Below are 14114 nucleotides of genomic sequence, written 5' to 3'. Positions count from 1 at the left end.
TCCCGGGTAACATGGGGAAACCCCATCTCTACAAAAATACAAAAATTAGCCAGGCGTGGTGGCATGCATCTGTAGTCCCAGCTGCTCAGGAGGCAGAGGTGGAGGATCACTTGAGCCCAGGAGGTCAAGGCTGCAGTGAGCCATGACTGCACCACTGCACTGCAGCCTCGGAGACAGAGCAAGACCCTGTCTCTCTTTAAAACAAAACGAAACAAAAAAAAGACCAGCTGCAGTGGCTCACACCTGTAATCTTTGGGAGGCTGAGGCGGGCAGACTGCCTGAGCTCAGGAGTTTGAGACCAGCCTGAGCAACACGGTGAAACCCCATCTCTACTAAAATACAAAAAATTAGCTGGGCATGGTGGCATGTGCCTGTAATTCCAGCTACTTGGGAGGCTGAGGCAGGAAAATCATTTGAACCCAGGAGACAGAGGTTGCAGTGAGCTGAGATCACGCCACTGCACTCCAGCCTACGCAAGAGTGAGACTCTACCTACCAAAAAAAAAAAAAAAGCCAGGCGTGGTGGCTCATGCTTGTAATCCCAGCACTTTGGGAGACTGAGGCGGGTGGATCACTTGAGGCCCAGAGTTCACAACCAGCCTGGGCAACGTGGTGAAACCCTGTCTCTACTAAAAATGCAAAAAATTAGCCAGGTGTGGTGGTACACACCTGTAATCCCAGCTACTCTGGAGGCTGAGGCACAAGATTCACTTAAGCCCAGGAGGCAGAGGTTGCAGTGAGCCGAGATCACTCCACTGTACTCCAGCCTGGGCGACAGAGCAAGACTCTGTCTCAGAAAAAAAAAAAAAAAAAAAAGCGGGGGAACCATCTGGGAGCAGAGAGGCTCTGCCTTCAGTCTGATGCTTTTCAGGGAGGGTGCTCCAGGGCTCATGTCAGACTCATCACCACTAAGCGATCATGAAGAGACACTCAAAACTCACTGCTAAAAGAAGATGCATAAATATACTGTCATATTTTTTTCTATATTAAAAGCTGGGAAATCAACTTTATTGTTAGTAAAATAAACTCTGAAGCCAGTATTTCTCTACTTAGAAAGCAAAATGTAACATGAAGTCATGGTTCTCCACTTAAAGGAATACAGGAATGTATACATATATTTACTTTTCCTCCATCTGATGTATTTAAAATACTTGATGAAACAGCCTATAAATAATCTATAACTTAAATGATGGACAGTCATAAAATGACTATCATTGTTCACCACCACCATGGATGCCTTTGAACATAAACTCCCCTGAAGTTTTAAAGCTAAAGCAACCAATACTGAGGGTTACTTGAATTCTGAACGTGAACTGCATGCAACATGGACAGCGAACATGAGCGCAGCAGTTCCTGGGAAAGCCAAGGACGGTGGCTGTGAGGCTGAGGCACAGGCTTGAGGGGTGACAGGGACAGCCTCACAAAGGACACTGGGATGAGGCTGAAAGCCCAGGGCACCCACCCGTGTGTCAGCAGTGCTGTGAGCACAGCGCCTGGCACATGGCAGATACTCAGCCAGCCCCTGCCGAACAACTGCACCAAAAGCAAGACCTGAATTTCCTTATCCCCAGGCAAAACTCACCCCCAAAATGTCCCAACCAGGACAAAACAAAAACATCCCAATGAAGCCCACAACAGACATTGCTGGAGTCCCAAACAGGTTTTTCTCTACCTAGAACCACTCAAGAACAAAGTATAAAATCAAACCAAATCACAAGTAAATTATCATCTGACATACTCAGTTATTCTTGCTATAAAGTGGCCATTAACTTTTTTTTTTTTTTTTTTTGAGACGAAGTTTCACTCCATCGCCCAGGCTGGAGTGCAGTGGTGTGATCTTGGCTCACTGCAACCTCTGCCCTACTGGGTTCCAGTGATTCTCCTGCCTCAGCCTCCTGAGTAGCTGGGACCACAGGCATGCACCACCTGGCCCGGCTAATTTTTGTATTTTTAGTAGAGACGGGGTTTCGCCATGTTGGCCAGGCTGGTTTCAAACTCCTGATCTCAAGTGATCCACCCACCTAGGCCTCCCAAAGTGCTGGGATTACAGGCATCAGCCACTGCACCGGCCGCCATTAACTCTTTTTAAAAGAGCTACACAACCTTCCCTCAAACCCCCTTTTACGAAACGAAAGAACAACTCGAATCCTCAACGTCTCTTCCTACCACTCTTGCGAACTGCCTTGTTTGAACATGTGGCATTCAAAACCTTTCAGTACAGTCACTGTTAGGAGTCAGCCAAACAGCAAGCTGCAAACACCCTGGTCCTTCAGCGATTCTCAAAAAGTGGCCCCGGGCCAGCAGCCCCAGCACTGTGGGAACTTGTGTGAAATGCAAATTCTGAGATCAGGGACTCAGGAATTGGAAACTCAGGGGTGGGGCCTCACAGTCTCTGTCTGAACAAACCCTCCAAAAGATGTCTGAGACTACTGTCTAGTTAATAAAAACAGTCACTCTTATTTGGAAAGATTATTCAGTTGTATGCATTTTACGGGATGCAATTTCCAAAGTCATGTAGAAAACGTTAGTCCGTGCAAGTGTGTGCATCTATGTCACATGGTTCAGGCTGGCAGTGCTACAGCCCCATGAACACTGACCACAGTTCTAACACTGGGGACTGGTCACACACTGCTACATTTTTATCACGGCAAAGACACAAAACACGAAAAAACAGAACAACTCTGAGAGCTGTCACGTGGGAGTGTGGTCCAAGTTACAACACTCAGCACCAGAACTGGACTCTGCACTTAAAAGGCTTCAAAACTTAAGAACCTCAAACAATCAGTGTGATCCCCTCCAGGAATTAAATAATGTCCAGAATGCTCTCTCTGGGCATCATGTAATTCCTGGAGGGGATCTGAGAGCTGCTGTGTGACTCCTCACATCATTCCAAGGAAGCGACACCAAGCAGTCACGCAGCACTGCTCCAACCCTCTCAATGCTGTAAGAAGAAATGTGTAATCTCAAAATTCATCGAGAGGCAGATAGTAATCTATCATTTTGGTTCCGGAAATCTGTAAACATTTTAAAATAAGATCACTATTCCAAAGGCAATTTAAAATCCATTTCCCCCAAATAAGAGTTCATTTGTTTCATTGTAAGCAATTTGCTGCTAAGTCCCCATAAACTTCCAGAAGTCCAGTCTTCAAATCCTTGGGATCTTCCAGGGAGTTTTCTGAATGAACATTTGTGGGGCTCCTAAAACTCCCTCTCCAGAAATGGGCTGGAAAACAGTTGTGAGAAGCTCCTTACAAAAGCCACATCACTCCTCTTGCCTCAGGCCTGCACCTCTCTCACAGCCATGAAGAGGAGTCTCCATCCACGACAGAGACTCCCACAGGGATACCAAGCGGACAAGAGGGTGAGCCCTACCACCAAGGGACTGGGCCATCTCTGGCCACCCCGCACCCTGGCCGTGTATGGCAACAGTTCTAAGGGCTTAGGTTATCAGGGATACTGAGAGAGATGAAAAAGTGGACATACTTTTTTTAAAAATAGCTTTTAAAAGACAAAATAGGCCAGGCACGGTGGCTCACACCTGTAATCCCAGCAATTTGGGAGGCCGAGACGGGAAGATCACCTGAAGTCAGGAGTTCGAGACCAGCCTGGCTAACATGGTGAAACCCCGTTTCTACTAAAAATACAAAAAACTAGCCAGGCGTGGTGGCATGTGCCTGTAATCCCAGCTACTCGGGAGGCTGAGGCAGGAGAATCACTTGAACCCAGGAGGCGGAGGTTGCGGTGACCGAGATGGTGCCATTGCACTCCAGCTTGGGGAACAAGAACGAAACTCCATCTCAACAACAACAATGAAAAAGACAGAGTAACGAAACAACTGATCAGGCACATAACTTTATTATTTCCAGTATGTTCTCCAGAAGAACTCGGTTTCACCATCCTGAGGTGATCAGACTTCTTACTCACAGAACTTAAAGTGGGATCACTTGTAAAATAGTTTTACTAGGAATCAGTCTCTAAAAAGTCGGTTACCATTTAGGAAGTCAGAGTTACACAGAGTGGCTGGCAAAAGTCTGCCTCATGAGAAATACGTCCAAGCCAGGAGCAGCTGCCCAGAGGTGACCCTGGACACTGCGGCAGGGACAATCTGTCAACTTTGTGCACCATATTAAAAACAAAGGATATCTTAAGAACCAAATTCCTTTGACAACTTAAATGTTATTTTTCAAAAGCCTCTAAGACCCATGACTCAAACCTTTTTTTAAACATATGAAAAGCCTGAGGTTTTGAAAATCTCCTTATAATAAAGTCTTAAAAGTTCTGATCCTATTTGAAACCATTTTTCTCCCTATTATAATACTGTATGAGATTTAATATAGTCATAGCTAACATCTGATTTATTTAAAAGATTAAAATTTTTAAAGATTTAAACTAATGCTAATTTAAAAAATAATGCATATCTAGAGTAAACAAGTTCAAAATGCTCAACGTTTTAATATAAATTCCCACATTTCGTTGCTAAGGCTTTCTTAGAACATGTGACAGAATCAAAAAATTCCATAAATTTCTTTTAAAGGTATTCGCCCTTTAGCCACTAACAGGAAGTTACCCAATTACTTCTCAACCTATCCTGGGAAAAACCTACGTGGCAACTATGAAACCCTTCAGTTGTGAGAATACGGGAACCAACTGGAGTGTCTTTCCTCAAGTCTGTGGGTGAGGAAGGCTGCGCTAGGAAGAGAAGCGGCCCAGCGGCCGGCGTGCAGGGAGTCGGGAGAGCTGGAAGAGATAGTTACCCGGGGTTCTTTGGCTCACTCTCTCGTGAACTTCCTCCCTTCAGCTTCCTAACCAGCTTCTCACTGCTGCGTCTAATGGAAGCCCGGAGTTTGCTAAAGGAACCACTGCGTTTTAAAGATCCAGTGCCATCCTGAAAAAAACGTGAACAAACGTGAAGCTGCAGGTGGTTCTCCCTCCTTCCCACAAGAGCCATACCGGGTGCAAATAAGAGCTCCACCAAGGCCGCCCTGCTTGCCAGCAGCTCACTGCTGACAGAGTCTTGCAGAAACCACCAATTACCATGTACGTGAATATACTTTAACTAGAAATTGTTCTTTTTAAGTTTCATTAAAGATAATCCAATGATCATGAAAACCTTTGGACATAAGGAAGCTCATTCAAACAAGTGATCGCATCCCAAAAGCAATGTGAATCCTGCTATTTTGAGACAAAAGCCAACACACAAAGTCTCAGGAAAATTAAAGCAGCTTCTAAGAATATCATCAAAATCGACTTCCACATTTAACAGATACATAAGCATCTGGTACAAGTAACACAGTACAGGACCCAAACCATTTGGATCTGACAGAGGCTCTTCCTTTTAACAGTTTCGTCTAAATGCAATAGTTGGAGGTACTGTTTCCTTCAGTAAATTTTACAGAACAGTTTCATTAAATGTTAACTACAAAGGTGGTTGGAAAATTAAATAAAATGCTCATTCTATACAAATAACTAAAAATCCTCAGACAACCTTGTAGGGAGGTGAGAGTGCCCAGCTCTCATCTTAACTGATTCAGGTATTAATAAGTGAAATACTTGGCAGTATCTGAACATGAAAATAAAAAACACAGAGTGAAGAAGATGTGCATACAGCAGCATTTCTTCTTGGAAGGAACTCCTTGGTGAGATGAACTGTCACCCCATGACCCCTAGCAGCTGTGCCATGCGGCGTTTCATGGATAAAGAGTGAGAAGTTCTACCAAGCAGACAGACACCAAGACACAGGTCAGTCGGAGTGAGTTTATTAGAAGTTAGAAAGACACAAATACACAAATCACTGAGCACTTCAAGATTAGTAGAGAAAAGCAGAATGCCCAAATTTCACACACAGACTACACAGCAAATGCTACTGGGGCATATCCTAGGGAGACCCGGAGTCCGAGCGGGGCCCCCAGGGCTCTAAGTACCACGGAGCACGTGCGGCACATGCCTTGCTCTAAGGCTTAGTTACGTCAACAGGTCACCGTCATGCCATTGCAACAACACCTTGTGTGACACTTAACTACCTGTTATCAAAGTGAACAGCTAATCGCTCTTAATTTTTAAACTCGTGTATTACACAGTAAATGGATTTTATTAATACAGTTTATATTACTAAGTACATATCTGGCAAAGCTACATGTATACAGAAATCAGGAACCCCCCCAAAAAGGACAGCAGCACCGAAAGGAATGGCCAGTTCACAGAGAGGTGCAGCTCTGACAAGATCCTAGGGGCTGCTAGACACAGCGGGCAGCACTGGAGAGAGAAGGGAAGCTGCGGGAGACGCCACCCGTCATGCAGGAGACAGTGTGAGAGTCACGGGCGGCTAGGCCTGTCAGACAGAAAGGAGAGAGAAAACCCACGTGAAACCGCGGCGAGGAAAGGCAACAGGCTCTGCATAACAGCCTGGCTTACAGTATTTCTAGGTCACAAGTCTCAGCAGCCTTCTGAGTGGCTTTAGGACTGGGATGACCTTCTGCCTGCTTCTACCAGCCCAGCATAAAGCAGGTGCTGGGCCTCGTGGTGCATTTCACAGAATCCAGACTGGTCCATTCCCAATGGTCATCAAAGTAAATGTCAACACTTTAAGCGTAAAGATTGGCAACGTATTAGAAATCTCCTTGACACTTGGTGTAAAAGGCTTTACAAGTAACTGTACATAAGGAGATTATGCGATGAAAAACATAGGGACCAAAATAAAGGCTACAGGTATGACTTTCATTCTCTTAAAAACACATTTTAGACATTTCAGAAACTTTAGGAAACCACGGACTTTAAAAGTCTACAGCCCATTTTAAACATGCAGTTGATAATCCAAAAGAAAATTAATTTCCACAGGCAGCAATGCGTCCTGGGTCCTGCCAGATTGGAAAGCCGACGTCTCGACAGAAGCACCAGACGGCAGGGCCTGCGGCCCGCCCGCTCGGACTCACCATGGGACGCTGAGCAAGTCATTTAACCAGCCCGAGCTTCATTTTTCTCATCTTTAAAATGGAAAAATAACACTTGTTACCAACACCTCAAAAATGTGGGGAGGACAAGAAAACATAAGTTTTTGCTGCTCTTTAGAAAAAGGATGCTAAAATGCTAACATATCGTCATTAACAGTGCAGCCCTTGCTGTTCATTTCAAAACTCAGTGCTACACTACAGTAGTATTATAATACACCTGAACTAAATACTTGGCAGAACACAGAAGATTCATTTCACTAAGATTCAAAAGTATTTCATGTGACACACACACACACACGCGTGCACACACGCTCACTCATGCTCTCTCTCCCCTCTGCAGCTGCTGGAGTAGCAAGCTGACAGCTGGGCAATGGGCCCAGGAGTCCCAGAATTGGGGTCCGACCCAGCTGCCTCCTCCTCCCTGAGCCTCTGCAGACCCAGACCAGCACCTGGGGTTGGCAATGGAGCGGGTCTGCCCCACTCTGGGTCAGTCTGCCTGCTTCCCTGAACTTGCCACCTGAGGACCTTGGCTGTGAGAACCAGGGGGAAGGCCGGCGGCTGCCCTGGCCCAGGCAGATTTCCATTCAACTGGACTTCAGGGCCTGGGAGGATTCACTGCATTCTAACAGCTTAAGAAACTGTCTACCTCTTTATATTACTGGGAAAGAATATTCACATTACAAAGGCAGGTTGAGCAGGATTAATAGGATAATGTGTTCACAGTTTAAAAATATGCAGTCATCGTTATTATCTGTATACACTAGGATCTCAGATAATTTGGTGCTTAAGTTTATTTTTGGCATATTCTAGTTGTCTTACTAGTGTAATTTGAGACAGATTCTGGCTCTGTCGCCCAGGCTGGAGTGCAGTGGCATGATCTTGGCTCAATGCAGCCTCCACCTACTGGGTTCAAGTGATTCCCTGCCTCAGCCTCCTGAGTAGCTGGGATTACAGGCGCGCGCGACCATGCCTGGCTGATTTTTGTTTTTTTCGCACAGATGAGTTTTCGCCATGTTGGCCAGGCTGGTCTCGAACTCCTGGCCTCAAGTGATCCACCCGCCTCGGCCTCCCAAAGTCCTGGGATTACAGGCATGAGCCACCTCGCCCAGCCCTTATTGTCATTTTTTAAAAATAAAAATTCATCTATTTCTAACCATATATTCCATTCCCCAATAATCCTAGGTAAGAATTTAGTGTCTTCGAAACGTGTAGAAATCTTAACATGGGAGCAGTGTGAAAAGAATGGCAAGACGGAGAGAGGCTGCTTCAGAAGGCCCCAGCAGAGCTGGTGACCTGCAGACAGACAAAGGTGGTGCATCTGGGAGGCAGACCCCGGGCTCCACCTAGGATAGAGGATGTGTGATGTGGCTCTATGTGTCTCATGGGACCACTGTAAAGACAACTGCTAAATGATGAGACAGCCCAAGGGGCTCCCACATCCCAACAGGGACCTGGTGCTGGTGGCTGACACATGCACATCACACCATGAACATGAAGCCACATGGACAGCAGTTATAGAAGACCCAGTTTTACCCAGAAAAGGATTTCTGTGCACAATGCAGTTGCATTTTCAGAGGCAAGACCGTGAGAGAGAGCCAACTGAGACTCACGGTGACAGCGGCTTCCAGATCTGCATGTGTCACACGAAAACGAGGTCACAGAGGTGCTGCTGTCAAGTAGTTTAATCATAGTCCCTACCGTGTGTACCTAAAGAAGAGAACTGTCCTTCCCTGGACAAACCACCCACCAGGTCGAGACTCCGATCCAGACGCTCCCTGCACATTACCAGCGTCTGTCACCACCCGCTTTCCTTCTCAGTTCTGTGTGACACCAACGCCCAGGGCCCACAGGGGACGATTATCATTAACCAGTTTGTCCTTTCTTTGACCACATAACTCTTTGTTTTCAATGTTACTTATGAATATTGAGAAAAACTGAGCCCAATATCTGGTGTATGTGGTTATTATAACTTAATCAAAAGCTGTCACATTCATTCCTGGCAGTCACTTCTGCTGAAGCTGTAACTTCCCAACAGGGAGGCACAATGTTTTTCCCTATGGTAGTAGTTTTCAACCTTTTAAAAAGCATTAAAATGCCTTCTAGGCTGAGGCAGGAGAATCGCTGGAACCCGGAAGGCAAAGGTTGCAGTGAGTGGAGATTGTGCCACCTAACTCCAGCCTGGGCAACCTCCATCTCAAAAAAAAAAAAAAAAAAAAAAAAAAATACATATACATACATATACATATACATATATATATATATATATAATTGAAATCACATTTTCTCATTATACAGATAACAGGTCTAGTTGTTTTCTTTTCTTTTTTTTTTTTTTTTCTCGAGACACTCTTGCTCTGTCACCCAGGCTGGAGTGCGGTGGTGTGATCTCGGCTCACTGCAACCTCTGCCTCCAGGTTTCAAGGGATTCCCCTGCCTTGGCCTCCCAAGTAGCTGGGATTACAGGTGCCTACTACCATGCCCAGCTAATTTTTGCATTTTTAGTAGAGATAGAGTTTCCCCATGTTGGCCAAGCTGGTCTCAAACTACTAACCTCAAATGATCCACCCGCCTTGGCCTCCCAAAGTGGTGGGATTACAGGCATGAGCTACAGCAACCGGCCACAGGTATAGTCTTTTCTTTTTTTTTTTTTTTCTTTTTGAGACAGAGTCTTGCTCTGTCACCCAGGCTGGAGTGCAGTGACGTGATCTTGGCTCACGGCAAGGTCCGCCTCCCGGGTTCACATCATTCTCCTGCCTCAGCCTCCTGAGTAGCTGGGACTACAGGCGCCCGCAACCATGCACGGCTAATTTTTTATATTTTTAGTAGAGAGGGGGTTTCACCGTGTTGGCCAGGATAGTCTCGATCTGACCTCGTGATCCGCCCGCCTCAGCTTCACAAAGTGCTGGGATTACAGGTGTGAGCCACCGCGCCCGGCAAGGTATAGTCTTAACATTTACCTCAACACCTATGTCTCTATTTTAACTTAATTGCATAATACTGAAAAAAATCTTGATGCACACAAATAAGTGGCTACAGTGGTAACGGTTTGCTTTGCAATCTCAGGGAAATTTTCACTTAAACAGAAACAGCATGAGAAACTTTGTTCTAACATCTATATAAAGACAAACTAATGTGCTGACCTGAACCATGTTAATATTTAAATCAGACAACAGTTAAAATGGGCCCCTTTTACTGTCTCTAATTATCCCTCAAAAAAGTTGATTAAAAATTAATACCTATGTGCATACTGCCCTACCATTTAAAAAATAAGAAAAGTCGGTGGTTTATGCCTGTAATCCCAGCACTTTGGGAGGCCGAGGCGGGCAGATCACGAGGTCAGGAGTTAGAGACCAGCCTGGCCAACATGGTGAAACCCTGTCTCTACTAAAAATTAAAAAATTAGCCAGGTGTGGTGGCGCACACCTGTAATCCCAGCTCCTCAGGAGGCTGAGGCAGGAGAATTGCTTGAACCAGGAGGCAGAGGTTGCAGTGAGCCGAGATAGCGTGACTGCACTCCAGCCTGGGCGACAGAGCAAGATTCTTGTCTCGGGGGGGGAAAAGTGTACTTTGAAAAGAAAATCAAAAGTTGGTTGAGTTTAGCATTCTGCCTTCTCAGAACCTTAGAGCTGTGGGGTTGGAGGCCAAGGCCTTCCTCTGAAGACTCTGAGGCAGCCTCAGCTGCCCACCCAGTGAATTCACTCATTTTATCTAAGACTCAATCCGAAGAGGGGGCTGCCTCCATGCACAAAGTGAGTCTAGGAACCACTGCACTGGATAATTTAAAACTCAAACTGTTTTGGTAGATCACCCGTGGCCAACGCACCCTGGGATGAATTCCATCAAACCTGCAGAGCTATCAGGGGACACACCAGAAACACAGCCTGCGCATGGCCTATAGAATCAGGTGTCCAAAGTGAGAAAGGAAGCGTGGAAGGAGGAAACCAGCAGGCGCGCAGAGGAGCAGCTGCTTTCATCCCCAGCAGCGACACTTCCAGCCCGCGGGCCTGACGGGAACACCTGCCCACGAACCCCCTGCAGGGGACACGAGTTCTCCTTCCTCTCCGAGTCCATCTTTAAGATGGTAACAGAGCTCTGAATTGTCACCATTTTATCATCAGATGATTTCATGTCAACATGGACCTAGAAATACTGTCTCAAGAGAAACTTCCTCCAGAACTTCATTCAAGAGGATCACAATCTGCACCCTGGCTCCTAGAGCCTAGATAAAGGACTTGTCCTTCTATACAAAGCATGCAGGTACGACAGCAACCGAGAGAAGAGTACAGTACACAGTTCTGACAGGATGCGGGCGACAGGGAGGCCTGCGGGCCAGGATTTCAGTTTAGACTACTGCCCAACTGGGGTTGAGTGGGCAAAGCAGATGCTGATTGGTTGTCTTGGCACAGAGAAAAACCAAAGCAAGAAAGCTGCCAGATAGACAGTCAAAGAGAATGTTCTCCCTCAAATTTTGCTACTAACATTTTTTATAAAATATTTATTTAGAAGCTCCTACCAAACTGCTATAGCTATAGAAAATCCTAAAGAATAAAAGGATTTACATTGTAAGAAAGCCCAAAACTACAATTTGACAGAACATCTGTAGAATTATAACTAATCAAACTGTACTACGGCAACTTCAAAAAACCAACTGTGCCCCTAGATGAGTCAAATGCCGCCTTCAATTCTCCCTGACAAAAGCAAAATACCAAAGACACCAGCTTATGTATCAAAAAAAAAAAAAAAAAAAATCCATGTGCTAAAAAAATTCACTGGAGAAAAAGTGTCCAGAAGGCCACATGGTCTTTGGCAACCACTGGATAAACAGCAGTGGTTAGGAATTTCCAGGGGCAAACCAGTAAAACCCAGAGGGGGCCCTGTGCAGCCTCTCAGGCACATGGCGGGCTGGCAACCAGGAAGAGCCAGCCCCAAAGATCTGGACGCCCTCTCAGGGGAAATGCAGGACGCTCAGGACTGAGGCAGGACATCAAGAGAGCAGCCACGTAAGCTCTTGTTTCTGACCTGTTTTCTAAAAACAAATTCCACTTAAACAGCATCTCCCTTTAAAGCACTTCAACTCATTCTAACAAAATCTAGAGCAGCTTGGTCAGTGAAGTTAGGAGCACTGGAGTTAGCAATGAAATGGGTGAGTTAAAGAAGCAAGTTAGTTATCTGCCACACTGATCCCAATATTAAAATGAAACCAGATAGGGATCATGCTTTAAATAGCCAGGACACTCAATCAGCATTTAAGTGCTCAAAGTTAAGCCAAACAGCTTTCATGGATTCCTGAGAAGAAAATTACCACTTTAAACAAATAACAGACTTCAGTATTAGCAGAAGTGAAGAACTTACAGAAAGCTTAATTGGCACTTAATTTGAGAAAAGCAGAAGGTCTAGCACATGAGACAGGAGGAAGGCCTGGCAAGCGCCACTTGGGGGCGCCTCCCGGAGCACGTGCCCGCTGTGTACTGTACTTACCCCGTTCCACTCTACGCTCATACTCACTTCCTCCCCTCCGTCAGGGCCACTCTCGTACTTGACCACGTCCACGTTGAGGCTCTCACGGCTCCTGCGCTTCTCCATGTTCTCAGGGTCATTGAGCACTTCTGCCACCCTCTGTTTGTGAACATTGTCAAGACCCTGTGAGCCAGGCAGGGGAAAATGGTTTGACCCATTAGCACTTAAGATTTTCTTAGGTATTTCTGAGATACTTCGCTAGAAAAAAAAAAAAAAAAACAGTTCTTAATCACTGGAGGGAAAAACATTGGAAGAGTGGTTCCTTGGAGGGGGTGAGGGTGGAGGCGGGGAACTAGAAACACAAAGGACCCCTTAGGGGAACAGTGATGGGGCTGGGATTGCACAGGGTGTGTGCCCGTGTTCAACTATTCTGGGTCTATACCTAGGACTGCAACTGCTGGGTCATGTGGTTTTCTAAGTTTAACTTTTAGATAAGCCATCAAACTTCTCCAATGCCTGAACCATTTTACATTCCCACCAGCAAGAAGACATGAGACTCCAGCATCTCCACCTCCTCACCAATGCCTATTTTCCATTTGTTCGCTTATTATAGCCAGTCTAGTGGGGATGAGGTAGCATCTCACTGTGATTTCAGTTAATATTTCTATAATGACTAAAGATGTTGAGTATCTTTTCATGTGATCGTTGGCTATCTGTATATCATCTTCAGTAAAATGTCTATTCAGGTCCTTTGCTCATTTTTTAACTGGGTTGTCTTTTTGTCTGGATACCAAAACCTTATGAGATACATCATTTGCAAATATCTTCCCCTGTTGCATGGGTGTCTTTTCACTTTTTCTTTTTTTTTTTTTTCTTTCTTTGAGACAGGGTCTCGCTCTGTTGCCCAGACTGGAGTGCAGTGGTACCATCTAAGCTCACTGCAACCTCCAGCTCCCGGGTTCAAGCGATCCTCCCACCTCAGACTCCCAAATAGCTGGGACCACAGGCTTGGGCCAACACACCTGGCTAATTAAAAAAAAAAATTTTTGTAGAGACAAAGTATCACTATGTTGCCCAGGCTGGTTTCCAACTCCTGAGCTCAAGGGATCCTCCCACCTCAGCCTCCCAAAGTGCAGGAATTGCAGGTGCTCAGCACCACACCCAGTCCCCTTTCACTTTCTTGATGATGTCCTTAGATGCACAAGAGCTTTTAACTTTGGTGAATCCAACAGATCTAGTTTTTATTTTGCTGTTCATGCTTTTGGGGTCATATTCATGCTATTTTATTTTATTTTATTTTAATTTTTGAGACGGAGTCTCGCTCTGTTGCCCAGGCTGGAGTGCAGTAGCGCAATCTCGGCTCACTGCAACCTCTGCCTCCTGAGTTCAAGCGACTCTCCTGCCTCAGCCTCCCCAGTAGCTGGGACTACAGGCTTGTGCCACTGCACTGTGTTTTTAGTAGAGATGGGGTTTTTCCATGCTAGCCAGGCTGGTCTCGAACTCCTGACCTCAGGCAATCCACCCACCTTGGCCTCCCAAAGTGCTGGGATTCAAGTGTGAGCCACTGTGCCCAGCCTCATGTTTTTTTTTTTTTTTTTTTAATTTAGACGGAGTCTCGTTCTGTCACCCAGGTTGGAGTGCAATGGCATGATATTGGCCCACTGCAGCCTCCACCTCCCAGGTTCAAGCGATTCTCCTGTCTCAGCATCCC

At 45.7% G+C, this 14114-nt stretch overlaps 1 protein-coding gene across 32 annotated transcripts in view; it reads right to left on the bottom strand.

Moving 5' to 3' along the window:
* KLC1 (kinesin light chain 1) overlaps positions 1-14114 on the bottom strand; it is a 70959-nt gene that overhangs the window by 9527 nt on the left and 47318 nt on the right. For 3 of the 32 annotated variants that reach the window (XM_055098058.2, XM_034938239.3, XM_055098061.2), the window contains exons 13-14: positions 12452-12562; positions 4754-4884 (exon numbers count right to left, since the gene is read on the bottom strand). In XM_055098058.2, the coding sequence (XP_054954033.1) occupies positions 4754-4884; positions 12452-12562 (242 nt within the window). Of the gene's footprint in view, positions 1-4753; positions 4885-5739; positions 6328-6928; positions 6980-12424; positions 12662-14114 lie in introns of those variants that run through there. The other 29 variants (XM_008959055.5, XM_008959058.5, XM_008959056.4 and 26 more) reach the window with 19 other exon arrangements.

Source organism: Pan paniscus, chromosome 15, assembly GCF_029289425.2.
Source record: "Pan paniscus chromosome 15, NHGRI_mPanPan1-v2.0_pri, whole genome shotgun sequence".
NCBI classification, from domain to species: domain Eukaryota; kingdom Metazoa; phylum Chordata; class Mammalia; order Primates; family Hominidae; genus Pan; species Pan paniscus.
This window is presented reverse-complemented; position numbering and strand designations above follow the sequence as displayed.